Raw genomic sequence first — 14,519 nt, 5'->3', positions numbered from 1 at the left:
AACAAATTTAAATATTAAACAGAAAACTGTAGATAAAAATGAATATTAAATAAATAAAATAATAAATATTTGAAAAATGTACAAACTTAAACTCAATTTTTAAATTTATTATTAAATTTATCTATTGACTTTTTATATTTTAAAATAATTAATAATAAATATATCAAATTGTGAAAAAAGTAAGTTATATATATATAGTTAGCAATAGTTTTGAATAAGCTATTTCTTCCGATTCAGTCATTACCGGAAGATGTTATGACAGTGGATACAATTTAAAAAAAAACATTCAAATAACTAGAGGATTTATGTAAACTGAATGAAAGAAACTTGATATTTATTTATTAAGTTTTTCAAATTAAAACTGAACTTTATTGACTGTGTTGACTATCCTTTTCCAGTCTAATATTATTTTATTGTAATTAATTATTTGCAAACAATTAAAAACAATTTCCTAATGATGCCAAAGATAATGAAAAGAGAAATATATATGAGTATATGCAGCCATTTTTTTTATTTGCACTGAACATTATCTGAAATTCTGTTGTAAAAGCGTATACATTGTCCATAGAAAGATTTACTTACTCTATGAAATCGAGTCGTAGGTGCATAAAATTTGTTTTTACTTCTGATATTTATAACGTATATTTCACACGTCCTTGGGAAAATAGGTAATGTTTTTATGGATATACATTTATATTCATGTATTGAGAAGCAAGAGTTAATAATTAAAATTCTTAATTTTTTTTTCTCGTAAAGACTCACTCTATGTCGTTTCGTCGATGTCGACGCAGAGAGTGTATCTGTAAGAACTTCGTCGAAGTGAATTTTCTGAATAAGAGTGAAGTAAAAAAACCATTTCGTTGCACTAGTTCACCGAAGACGTTCATATGACGGTAGGCTATGCCTGTATGGGTGTATTGTATTGTGATTATGCAAAGCTAGGACTACTCGGTCGGGGTTAGGTGTGGTTTACCTCTTGACCGCCCTTGCTTGTACTAAAGTGTGTCCCCGTGTTGTAAAAAATAAGAATGTTTAAGTGACAAATGCCAAGTGTCATGGGAATCATACAAAAATAATGTATGACCATGTATGAAATTAATTTTAATGTAAATAATTATTAGCGGACAGTGGCAAAAGCCAATGTGTTTTATGAATGATTATATCAAGTGACGTGAAATCCAATGAAGAAAATTACGACTAAATTAATTTATTATTACGTAATAAGAATTTTGATGGATGTGGCTTACTAATGCAACTTGGAAGATTCTAGAAAGGTACGCACTCCACTCGCTGCCAACATCGGCCTAGTTATCAACTGTTTAAAAAACATCAACATTATCATCATATCATCCGATAGACGCCAACTGCAGGGCTTAGGTCTCTCACAAAGTTCGCCATGTTCACCGGTCCCGCGCTGACCGCATCTAGTGACTTCCCACGACCTTGACTGAATAAAGCAGTGCAATAAAATTCCCCGCAAAAACACTTTATTTGGCACAAAAGTACACATTTTCACACAGTGGCGTACCTAGGGGGGGGCGGTGGGTGCGGTCCGCACCGGGCGGCACTTACCTAGGGGCGGCATTTTTTATATTTACTTATAGTTGTAAAAAGCAACTTATTCATTTTATATTTTTTCTTTCTTGAATAATATATTATTATGATTATTAGAAGAAGAAAATTGTAAAACGAGATCAGATGCTGGAATATTACTCAATTCTATGTTCTTTTTCTTTTCTATGTTACCTTCATTTATGGGAACCCGTCCTTTTGGAAATTAAGGACGCTCAAAAATACCTGCAAGTAAAAGGGTTAATAAATGTCCACCAATGCCATATAAAACTAAATTCTTTGCAAACACATTTCATGGAACAAAGAGATACGCTAGTACAAAACGCTATTATAGCAGCCAAAATAATTTGTGAAGAGTTAGAGATGTCGACTAAGCGTCGAGTTAGAAGGAGAAAAAATATGAGTGGGGAAAATTCGACGTTGGGACGTGGAGCTATCCTTAGAAGAAGAAGTACGAAGAAAAATGTTTTCGTCTATGGACAGAATTATCAAGGAATAAAAGAACGCTTCGGTCAGTTGCATGGCCTTGTAAGAAAATATTCGTGTATAATACCGTGTAACCTACTAAATGAAGAATTTGAATGTCAAATAAATGACTTGATTGACATTGATAAAGAACAGTTCCGTATTAAAAAAAAAGGATCCAGGTTTTTATGGCTGTACCTACACTAAAAAAAGAGGCAAAACATTAGAAAAACGGGGAGAAGGGCCCTCTTGATCTGCTAAAATTTATTCAGCAGTATAGGTTGGAAAATTCTGTTCCCAACATTGTAATTTTGTTAAGAATTTTTTTACCAATTTTAATCAGTGTCGCTAGTTGCGAAAGAAGCTTCTCAAAATTGAAGTTGATAAAAAATTATCTTCGTTCTACAATGAGTCAATTGAGACTACAAAATCTTGCAATATTGTCAATAGAACAAGAAATTACAAATAATATAAATTTTGAGAGCATTATACACAATTTTTTTAGTATGAAAGCTAGAAGAGTAGATATTATTTAAATATATTTACGAGTGCATACAAATATGTCTAAAAAAATTACTCTGTGTATTAATTAATATTGATTAAATAACTTAATAATTTATTTATGTGTAATTAACACAATTTATTTATTTATTAATTTATAAAAACCACAATTTGATTGACTTATAAGAGAAAGGGCGGCAAACTGGAGATCGCCCCGGGCGGCAAAAGTTCTAGGTACGCCACTGTTTTCACAAAAGGCAAATAAATATGTAGTTGACACTGTGGTAAACTCTATTCTACTATAATTTGAGGTTACATATAGCACTACTTTGGTGATTTGTTACCGTACGAAATTCCAGGCACAGAGTGCCGCAACGCCATCTTTCAAAAAACAGCGAGAACTTATTCAAGGTCCTAATAGTATAATTCTTTACAAAACATTTTATAAATAACAAGCTGTCCCCTGAACACTTTGTTTTACACAAATTTAAGCAATTTTGTTATCTGTAGTATAAAAATGTGAAGTTATTTATTCGCGATTAAATTATATTATTTTAAAAAGAATATCTATGATCATATAATATATTTCACTATTTTCACTCCTTTGCACGTACCTTTCAGACAAGTTTAAATAATTCCAATATCTACGATAGAAACATTGGAATCTATTTTTATTCGATATCAAATAACTTTTCCAGGCATATATTTTTTTAAAAAATATTTTACTACATCTGTTCCCCCATATTGTAAAATTAATGAACCTTCCCCTTCGAGCCTCCTGTGGATGCGGTTTCACGATCCATTCTTAGCTAACCTGCACTCGGCAAATGGAATATTCCTGTCTAAATTTGAAGTCTCTGATCATTATAGTTCCAGAGATATCGTGATGAGTCAGTAAATAGGTGGAAGAGGCTATTTAATTAATTTTAAGGTTTTAGTTAGACATTTCGTCGTTTTAGTCAATATAACCCCACTGCAAGGCGTATCGCCTGAAAATATCTACAGGGAATATAATTTAATCATCACACTTGGCAAGCGGGTTGGCGATCAAAATGTTGTATAATGGTACGCAGAAGACACTGATGCCCATCTTCTATACTTGATTGTAAGTAGTGGCAACCTGTATATTTTATACACAAATTGTATATTAATATACAACGTATGAATTATATGACATTGTATCCGGTCCTCTACTACCTTTGTACATTAGCTTCCGTGCCTTTGTTTTACATTCACGTTGATTATTCCTGATTTTTTTTCCTGCTCACGTTTTTGCATGTTACTGTTTCAGTAAAAAACTAAGTCTGATAATCTATCTTAATGACGCTATAACAATGTCGTTTTTAATATTTTTCGTGCGACCACTTCCTCATTTCTATTCCTCTATGTCATTCTCAAGTTGTACGCCAGTATTTGCTGCCGTATTCGCCACATCGATGAATCTTGCGATCGCATCTTGAGTCTCGTCCGTGTAATATACGCACGAGTTCGTGTGACGTATTGTTATCATGATGGACACTGTTATACAGGCCGAACGAAGATGTCTGTTGCTAGACGGACAACGTTGACCCCCTGAGCCTCGTGGATTAGGAGCGCCCTTGAACCTGTCAAAGATATGTATTTATAGGGGGATTGAAAATAGGTATATAATTTTAGAAGATTTTTGCTGAGAAAGGAGCTATGCATCCACCTTTTTAAACCGTTTACACTTTAAACCAATTCACTCTGTGAAATGTCACACCAGAAAATAATACTTAGGTACTCACTTATTGTACTTGCCTGTTTGTGTTGGATAAGCCTTAGACGCCATAGATCTAAAATAAATAGTGGTCAAATATACAATAGCGTCATTAAGGTTTGTTTGAAATAAAACTAAAAATATATATCCAAATTTACATAAATATTTATTATAGATAATAAAAGTTATAAATTATAAGGTTTAACGAATAAACATACAATAATAATAAAATTATATTTCCACTTGTGTTCATGTTTTTGTTGATGTTCTATATCTTATTATTTTTGGTAAGTTTGTCTTTAACCTTAACTAAATCTTCCAGTTTCTTGAGCAATATAGACAGGTCGGGATCTTTTTTTTTTTTTTTTTTTTTATTTTTTTTTATTCGTACCCCTATCTAGTTTGGGACAGGGTCTTTTGTATCAATATAATTTTTCACATTTCTTATTATTTTCTTTCTCTTCTTTCTTTCCTTATAATGTCATTTCTTTCATTCTATTTTCTATCTTTCATTCCACAATTCATCTTTCTTTCTCATTCGCCCTATTCAGCTTTCATTCTTCCCTCTTTTCTTATTAATAATTACATTTTTATCTTTTTATTTACATTTGGATTTCTTATTTTATAATTATTTTTTTTTTTTTTATTTATCACAGTCTTATTTCTTAATTTTTTCCCATTTTATTGTCGCTTTGTTACTTACTTATGTTTGTCTTTTATTTATTTCTATTGTTCTTTTAACTATTTCTTTGCAGAGGGTTATGAAATCTTGCTGGTATTCTCCGCCTATCAGGGAGGCTATTGACTCCTCCCTGATTTGAACCCCAGACCGGCACTCGAAGCCGAACCGGAGTCCCCCGAATGCGGGATCTTCTTCTGATTCAGACTCAGAATTATCTACGTCATGTTCCTCGGTCTCCGAAGATTCTGTCGTTGAAAACACCGTTGTATTAGGGACATTTTTGGTTGTGTACGACGATGTTGTAGTGGTATTAGGAGCAGCAGTGGAAGTAATATTTGGAGCAAAGGTAGAGGTATTTGGAGCTGTGGTAGTGGTTATAGCTAATGTGGTATTGGGAGCAGCGGTGTCAGTAACATTCGGAGATGTGGGAGTCGGTTCAGGTGTGGTTGTATTATAAGGAGCTGTGGTAATGGTTATAGCTATTGTGGTATTGGGAGCAGCGGTGTCAGTAACATTGGGAGATGTGGGAGTCGGTTCAGGTATGGTTGTATTATAAGGAGCTGTGGTAGTGGTTATAGCTATTGTGGTATTGGGAGCAGCGGTGTCAGTAACATTGGGAGATGTGGGAGTCGGTTCAGGTGTGGTTGTATTATAAGGAGCTGTGGTAGTGGTTATAGCTATAGTGGTATTGGGAGCAGCGGTGTCAGTAACATTGGGAGATGTGGGAATCGGTGCAGGTGTGGTTATATTATAAGAAGCTGTGGTAGTGGTTATAGCTATTGTGGTATTGGGAGCAGCGGTGTCAGTAACATTGGGAGATGTGGGAGTCGGCTCAGGTGTGGTTGTATTATAAGGAGCTGTGGTAGTGGTTATAGCTATTGTGGTATTGGGAGCAGCGGTGTCAGTAACATTGGGAGATGTGGGAATCGGTGCAGGTGTGGTTGTATTATAAGGAGCTGTGGTAGTGGTTATAGCTATAGTGGTATTGGGAGTAGCGGTGTCAGTAACATTGGGAGATGTGGGAGTCGGTTCAGGTGTGGTTGTATTATAAGGAGCTGTGGTAGTAGTGATAATAGGAGAAAGAGTTGAAGTGGTAGTTGATGGGAATGGTAGAGGTGTAATAGTGGAAGTGGTGGTTGGGATACCCTCTTCTTGTAGATTATCAAAGTCAATTCCGGTCACCGATAAAAACCAATTATGGAAAGGTCCAACACGTGCGAAACCTAGAAAATGTATTATTTTAATAAATTATCTTATGATTAACAAGTCTTATGTTTTTAATAAATATTTAGGTAAAGAAATCGTGTTTAGATAAAGTTTGAATAGCATTGTAGCTAGTGTAAGCTAGGGTTAGGAAAGTGTGGGAAATCTTGTGTACACAAGATATCTTATTTTCTTGAGAGAAGACAGGATAATTTGTGTTTCCCATCCACCTAAATCCTTGTGGATGGTCGTCTTTAGTACTTTCAAGAGCCTAGGCTCTTACAAAATACTTCGATCCCTGATGCTGTTTGTTATTCTGGCTTGTCATCCCTTGATATCCTCAATACTATACTAAAGTCTGATTTACTGATGCTTGCGTACGGCGCTTTTTATTGCCATTTATGACAGACACGATTTATTTCAACCTAGTTCTCAAAACCTTAAGGCTACAATGTTGAGCAACTTTAACTATTGGACTAAGAAAACATTACATCATTTGGCTAAAGGGGATAAACTCAAATATAATATTGCTCAATTATGTTTTTTTAAGTCGAAAAATTCTCAGATATATATTTATTGACAGTCATGTTAACCCCTTTGTTCGTATTAGTACTGATGTTAAAAAAATATACGCACCTCGAGGAAGACCAGAATGGCAACTAAAATTGCCACCAGCGACAAACGAACTGATACCTATTAATCGGGGTACGGATTTTTCATCCACGTAAATCAATGGACCTCCACTGTCACCCTGTGGAAATTAAAATATTCTGATACCAAACATATACAGCACGTAGATTTTAAACAAAATTTTTCTCGGGCAAATACGAAAATTTACAACTACGCAGTTAAAATTACGTTTATGGCATTGCTGATATGTGTTTATCGCAATTTTATTGAGGTATAATATCGCAGTGCATAATGTTTCCAAAACTTGTTACAAGATGGCATTAGCGACGCTATAATTTCGGGCAACACCAATAGATGGCGCTGGTAGTCGAATGCGACATGCTGCATTTAAATAGATTCTTTTAGCAATTGACAAAAATATAAATGTACAACAACTCTACATATATATGTTAAGAATTGATAATTAAAACCGTTATAGCATCGCCATTAACTAACAGGTAAAGAATGAGTAGAAGCAATGTGCATGATTTGCATGTTTGTAGTAAATGACTAGTTAGAAATAATATATATCGCGTGTTTTATGTAGATATATTAAAATATATGAATACTGGCATAAGGAGCCTGAAATAAAATACATTATAGTTATGAATTGTATGTTGGGCCTAGACGAAAAATTCTCTTAAGCATAGAGTGTAAAATCGTCTCGTTGTCAGCTCGTTTCGCATTTCCAAATTGCAACAGAACATCACGTTGCCAAAATTTAGCACAACGAGCCAATAATTTACCACGTGGCTGTGGGAACCTTTCATGATATTATTTCCGCAGATTTATAAATAGCTTTCGCAAGTACAACGAAGGAGTTCCATCCAAAAAGTCAAGTACAGAAGACCTTGCTAATGTAGTCGGAAAAAGTTGATTGCACATCGCTTCCTTCTGGTCTTATGGGAAACTGAAATGACGGTGATAAAGTATTCTGTCAGGTTCGGTTTACTTAGCAAAATTGGGTTTCATTTGAGATAGAAGTAGAAAACCTTTCGTCCGTCTTTACTCCTAAAGTTGACTACTAAATTACAATAACTACAAAGTAATATATAAAAGCAGTTAACACTAACCTGACAGATCAACTGCGAGGTGACGTTATATAAAGAAGCGCAGATTGTGGTCTCTGTGACAATGGGACCAAATATATCGCCACAAACAGAATTCGAAACGCCGAGAAGATACACCCAGTTCAGCATCTCAGTTATCGAACCTGTAAAACAACATAGTATAATAATAATAATAATAATAAAGCTTTATTTAGATCCGTACAAATGGCTTAAAATTAGTAATTATAAATAATAGTTCTAATAATTTTGTACTAAGTTTGTATTGACCCTCTCAAGGTAAAAGCCTCCTTCAAAGCTTTCCATATTTCTCTATCTTTGGCAACTTGGAGCCACTCATGACCTGCTGTAGCCACGATCTCGTCAGCCCATCTGGCATTATTTCTGCCTCTAGCTCTGGCACCTCGTGGTCCAATCCATTTTACCTTTTATGTCCACCTGTTATCAACGAACCGTGTCATAAAACCCTCCAAAATAACATAGTACGAGAAATTAAATACAATGTGATCGGTTTAAGATGTAAAGGCAATTAAAATAGCTATAAAGATGTGAATGACACTTTGCTCATTTGATACTTTGCTATCATTGCTTTATGCCATTGTTTATACAGGTCTATGGAGGAGTTCAATGTTCAGCACTGGACATTTTGCAGCTAAAATTATGTCAATCTTTAGCACATTCAATAATGTCATTTAAGCTACTTACCCCCAGTCCAAGTCCTGCCGCGACCGCTGGCGTATAATATTTCGTTGGCGTAGTTCCTAATAGCGTCAGCGGCGGACTGCATTCTGATTGCTCGCAGATTCTCTGAAATTCAGATATGAATGAAATAAAATACTAAGTCAATTAATATCGGTTTCGAGCGGAAGCTCTGTTTATGTCTGGTGTGATATATAAGCGATGTAATATTAATATAGCTTACGCGTGTAGACTACAGGGCGACTCAAACGCACGATGGCCACATCGTTGGGCTGCACTACACCAGGCTGCAGGTCATTGTACGAAGGGTGGTTGTACCAATCCATCGTCTCGCAGATGTACTCGTGAGTGGTCAAGTTTGTAACACCAGCTCGCACTATGACAGTCTTCGATCTGCAAAGTAAAATTACTGATAAGATATTACAGAGACAGTTTACACTTAACTAAAGAATTTTAATATGGATTTAATTATATTATTTACAAACCCAGCTGTGCAGTGGGCTGCTGTGATGAGCCAGTTGTGGTGCACGATGCTGCCGCCACAGGCTTTCAGCCGCCCCAGCAAGGAAACCAGGCGGAGGGACGCGTAATAAGGATGTTCTCCAGGCTTTATCCCCCAACCCGAAGCGCCGATACCTAAGGAATACCATCATAACGACATAAATTCAATGTTTAATGCCTAATTATAGAACATCGAAGCATACACGAGATATGTACTACCTACATCTTTTTATACGGTTGGTACTTGTTACAGAAAAGCGTTCAAAAATTCGTGTAAAAATAAACTTTATATATTTCCTAAAAAACCATAAAAAAAGAAATAATAACGATATTCATATTGTAAGGTATTTATAAAACAAAATCATTTATCAAAAAATTTAATTAGTGTCCAGTGAAAATTATTGCCTGGTACAAATCATTCAAAAATCTAATTTGAAATTAGGAATAAAAAAAAAACAATTTTGCAACTATTCATGGCTACTTGATGATAACAAGCGTTCACTTTTATTGCGGACAGTACCTGCCCAAAATTACGTCATGTACGTTTAGCGTTGGGTTTGAGGAATTTCGTTTTTTTATTAACGGCAAGACTTTTAATTAAAATACATATATCTATATATATATATATATATATATATATATATAGATATATATATATATATATATATATATAAATGTGTGTGTGTGTGTGTGTGTGGGACATTGAAACAAGAGATGTCAATAAAATTTTAATTAAAAAAGAATACTAGCCTGCCAATCTACAGAATACAATAACGTTAAACTAATACGATAGTAAATTATCTATTTCTAGATAAAGTCTATATTTCACACGTACATATATCGGCAGGTGTAAGAAAATAAATATTTACAAATATTAATTAAACATTTTGCCACGTTGTCCCTTTTTCTAAGATACTACGCACTTAGAAGTGATTATACTAATATATAATATGATAATTCATAAAATCGGTGCTGTTCTTTTCACATTTCATCACAATCATAATCATTTCAGCCGTAGGGCATCCACACACGGATATAGACCACCCCCACTGATTTCTCAAGACCGGTTGTAAGCGAGCATCCAGCGTTTTCCGTCGACCGTTAAAAGGTTATTTGGTCACTTAGTGGTTAATTATCTTACTAATGTGTGACTCTTCACTCCAAAAGAGAATGGAAAACAATAAAAGATAATATGATATGAAAAAAGGAGAACAATATTAAGAAGGATGTAACAAACCTAATAGATTCAGGCGTTACTTTGCGGAAGTCTATCCTAAGTAAGAAAAGGACTAATGTATAGCTACTTCCGCTGTGTAGCAGTAGTCGTGCAATAAAGTTCACCGTCCGCCATCCCGTTGATAAATGCGCATGCGGCAAATAATGCGAATTACACAACTACCACCGTTAAATCACTCAACACGTGTTTCACCCCTCCACGGGGCATCCTCAGGAGCAATGTTACACCGATTAGTGCTAAACACCGAGTCCCGCTTGCATTGTTGGTTAAACCAAAAGTTTTGAGCTGCCGCCCGGTGTAATTCAGTTAATTTGATGTACAAACGCGCCTGTTCAGCTACGCATGCTGATCTTAAATATCTAATGGACTCAGGCGTTACTTTGCCACTGTGACTCGTTGTTTGACACTAATCGGTGTAACATTACTCCTGAGAATCGGTGTAACATTACCCCCGGAGGGGTGAAACACACGTGTTTAGTAATTTCAGCGGGCTGGCGTGCGGTGCACTTTACTGCACGACTACTGCTACATAGCGGAAGTATCTATATATTAGTCCTTTTCCTACATAGGATGTAAAAAAACTAATATTGACCCAGAGTCGGAAGCCGCTGAACTATTTTGCAGATTGGCGTCTTGCCTCCATAAAGGTTTTTAAATATTGTAATGGGGAATATTTATGATGATCTCAATGGTTGACATATCCGAACATGGATAAAACTCTAGCCTATAATTAAAGATAAAAAAAACTACGTCGTTGGTTCATCCGGAGGAGGCCACGCCGGGCTCGGTTGCATGATAGCACTGCTACTTCAGAAGAAAAATTCTTCAAGCTGTTTCGGTTACTTTGGTTCTCTTCTACTCATTTATAATTATATCTCGTAGTGAAGCTATATAACCCTCTCTATTCCTCTTTAAGTAACCCTGAGTATTCTTATAAAAAATAATTGATTATAAATGTCCTAATATCTATTAATATCAGTAATAAGAAGTACAGCAATGACGCGATGTAATCATAGAATATGTAATCTACGCCTATAACTTACCATTCTCAATGCTGTTGTCAATGTATACTGGCTTCACATATTCTGCAGAAGCCTAAAAAAAATGAAAAAAAAAATACTTTTGAATAACATATATTTAACAATTGTAAAAATAGAAATTCTTTTTAATAATTAGGAATATAGTAAACGTTTTCTATCATTGGATTTTCATCGTTGCGATTAATTTCAATTATTGAAATATTTCAAGATACAACTAGAAATTGAGGTGATCCGCAAAAGAATCAAGGTCACCGTTGTAGACACATCGTTCGTGCAACCTGCGGCCTTTGGCATCGATAGGTTCTCGAGCGTCTACCAAGAGCCGGTGGGCAAGGATTAATTTTGCTTGTTTAGAGAACATTTTCTACTCGTCAAACTCCATGTTCCGAATAATAGAAAAGGTCGCGAAAACGTGGGCAGTGCGAGACGGGTAATCCTGTCAAACTTTGATAATGATGATTGAATCAATTGGTCTTGCTTTTTGTGGTAGGCTCACATGCTCAGACGGTCACCGTCAGGCTGTTTGCAGAAAATCAGGAAATAGGTACACATACTACAAGCTAGTTGTAAAAACGCTAGCCGAGGTTATTAAAAGGGTCCGCTATGGATTACTGATCCCTTATTAATCAGGACTCTGAGAAAGCGCTGGCGAACTGGGGCTACTACGTTACACAAATAAGTAGTCACAAATAAATCGGTGGGTGATGAACAGTGCCCAGAAACCACCGGCGGGCTGGGTTATAGCCCTCTCCAATTCGGAGGACCTCGTCCCACAGGTAACACATTAGTAGAGTAATTATTCTCTACTTATCTTAGCATAATAAACATAAGCTCTGAGCCAAGATTAGTCACATAGAGATGCAAAACAATTATTGACCTCGCTCTGGCAACAGAGAGAATCGTAAGCCACATAGTGGACCGGCACGTGTCAAACGAGGCTTCTTGCTCAGACCACAGTTGGCTTCGATTCGACATTGACACATCCTTTCAATATTCTCATCCTAAGAGGAATACGCGAAAAACAAACAAAAACCTGTTTATGCGAAAATTACCGCAAATCAGCACAAATAGAATAACATATTCATCAAAGTACCCGGTGCACTATTTTGAACGATAGTCATAACAAGTCATGTCTAGTCAATCCTCCGGCAGCACCCGATATAAAGGGACAACCATAGTTGGGGCCAGAATTGGGAAGACTTCGTCAAAAAGTAAGACGTCTCTTTAACACAACAATGGACGCATATGAGGACAGTGACTAAGATAGGTTAGCTAGATAGAAGTTTAAAAAACCAAGCAGGTACTTCCCCCACTCATTACACTATACACCTATACGGTTGTAGTTTTCCGCGTATAGACGTCTTCGCCGTAACTGAGGTACGATCCCCAGCGTAAAAATTTTTAGTCCGTGGACCTCTGTTTCCACGGGCTCAATTTCGATGAAGCTGTATAAAGCCTAAATCCGGCTAGCAGCATAACATCATTCACAACAAATAAATAGAAAGCAGGTACTGGGGTTTCACTGTCAGAAAAGAAATTATGTAGCAATGTAGAAACTCTTGACCCAGCAAACAGGGTGCGAAAGATACTGGCACAGTAACCAACAACTTAGATAGGATCGCTTCGCCGCCCTGATGGTAAATACACTTCCTCGGCATCAGAAACTTTGCGTTTTATACTAGAAACGTACTTTCCTTGAAGCTGAAGAAGACAATAATGGAAGACACCAATCTTGGCTTAGGAGAAAAAGTCTGATGGGCTTTAAGCAGTTTTCTCCCACTTAAGGCAGCAAAGCTGGATGGTGTTTTTCCTGTACTGCTGCAGTGGGGTAAGAAACGAATAGTGAAAGATGTCCACTGCGCGTTTATAAAAGGTAGAGGTAAGAATTATAAGAGCATACTTTACCTTCCGTTATATCCCACACAAGTGGAGAGAGGTGGATGTCTTATTCACTCCGAAACCAGGTAAGAGTGACACACAGATCCTAGATCACACAAGCCTATCAGCATCACGACGTTCTTGTTAAAGACGATGGAGAGGGTTTGGAAGAGGTATGCGGAAGACAATGCTCTGATACGAATACCACTGCATCGCAACCAGCAGACGTACAGCGCAGGTAAAACGACTGAATCGGCATTTCATAAGGTTGTAACTCAGATTGAAAATGGCCATCAGAGGCAAAGGTATGTTCTTAGTTATCGTCGATAATGAAGAGAATTTTGACACAAACCATCATATGCGCACAGATGCCGCACTGGAAAAGCACAAGGTGCATCCGACGGTCACTGGCTGGATTACGAACATGCTGAATAAGCGCAAAGTTCGCTTTATTGGTGAATCTCAAGCTTAGGAGGATGTGTAAGGTTGCCGTCAAGGGGGTCCTTTCGCCAACCTTTTAGAATATGGTCGTTAATGATCTCATGTAAAACTTGACGGTAGACGGCGTGCAGATGATTTAGCAGTGTGCGGTCTCAACCATTCTGCGCTTAAATTCGTACAACAATGGTGTATAGTATATGACCTATCAGTAAACCAAACAAAGGCTGAACTAGTAATGTTCACAAAAAACGATTATTATGGTTGTATACCCTACCAAAGTTGTTCCAGACAACGCTTCAGTTCTCACTGGAGGTTAAGTACTTGGGCCTTAACCTTAGACAACAAGGTGGACTGGAGTTCACACTTATCAAAAAGCACCGAGAAGGCTTGTATAATTTTTTACCATAAAGCGATGATAGGCTTCATGGTTGCACATAAGGAGACGAGACTGCTGCTCTCGCGCTCCTTCGATGTACAGGGTAGCGTTCTACAGGGCCATCAATCTCGAATTACTAAGGTGCATCCCCGAGATAGCCGGCGACATCAAGGGTCTGCTGGAACTTCTTGAGGAGTTGGATTAGCTTAAAGGCTAACCTAAAGGAAAAATGAACGCAGTGCTGCTTGGTTGTGGAAATCAGCCCTTGAGACAAGACAAGACATGTATACGTATTAAAATTGATATTAAAAAAACAACATAAAATCTCACCCATGCAAATAATATCACAATATTTAAATACGCCGTTTTCCACCACATCTTCCTTACCATTAATTGTTACAACGCGTACTCGGACGATATATATGTGAGAATATGATCAGGTGTCAGCGA

The 14,519-nt window shown here is 36.6% G+C and overlaps 2 protein-coding genes across 2 annotated transcripts in view; both read right to left on the bottom strand.

The window, feature by feature from the left end:
* LOC137924012 (uncharacterized) overlaps positions 1–14,484 on the bottom strand; it is a 32,220-nt gene extending 17,736 nt beyond the window's left edge. Inside the window, exons 1-5 of the mRNA XM_068767305.1 lie at positions 14,400–14,484; positions 11,378–11,429; positions 9,082–9,232; positions 8,820–8,989; positions 8,603–8,704 (exon numbers count right to left, since the gene is read on the bottom strand). Coding sequence (XP_068623406.1) covers positions 8,603–8,704; positions 8,820–8,989; positions 9,082–9,232; positions 11,378–11,429; positions 14,400–14,459 — 535 coding nt within the window. The 5' untranslated portion in view covers positions 14,460–14,484. The remainder of the gene's footprint in view (positions 1–8,602; positions 8,705–8,819; positions 8,990–9,081; positions 9,233–11,377; positions 11,430–14,399) is intronic.
* LOC137924331 (mucin-2-like) lies at positions 3,914–8,542 on the bottom strand. Its single transcript, XM_068767726.1, has 5 exons — positions 8,536–8,542; positions 7,904–8,043; positions 6,798–6,912; positions 5,107–6,181; positions 3,914–4,142 (listed from the first exon to the last, which is right to left on the bottom strand). The coding sequence occupies exons 1-5, from the start codon at positions 8,540–8,542 to the stop codon at positions 3,914–3,916; spliced, it is 1,566 nt and encodes a 521-aa protein (XP_068623827.1).
* Positions 14,485–14,519: the final 35 nt, after the last annotated feature.

This window comes from Battus philenor, unplaced genomic scaffold (genome assembly GCF_028537555.1).
Source record: "Battus philenor isolate CCGP_79_NKW_IND1 unplaced genomic scaffold, ilBatPhil1.0.hap1 SCAF_23, whole genome shotgun sequence".
Lineage (NCBI taxonomy): Eukaryota > Metazoa > Arthropoda > Insecta > Lepidoptera > Papilionidae > Battus > Battus philenor.
Note: the sequence above shows the minus strand (reverse complement) of the source record. Positions and strands in the feature narration are given on the sequence as shown.

Coding starts and splice junctions, on each gene's coding strand:
- LOC137924331 (XM_068767726.1), bottom strand. Junction 6,913..7,903: donor CCTCGCAGTTGATCTGTCAG/GTTAGTGTTAAC, acceptor TAATTTCCACAG/GGTGACAGTGGAGGTCCATT. Junction 6,182..6,797: donor CCATTCTGGTCTTCCTCGAG/GTGCGTATATTT, acceptor TACATTTTCTAG/GTTTCGCACGTGTTGGACCT.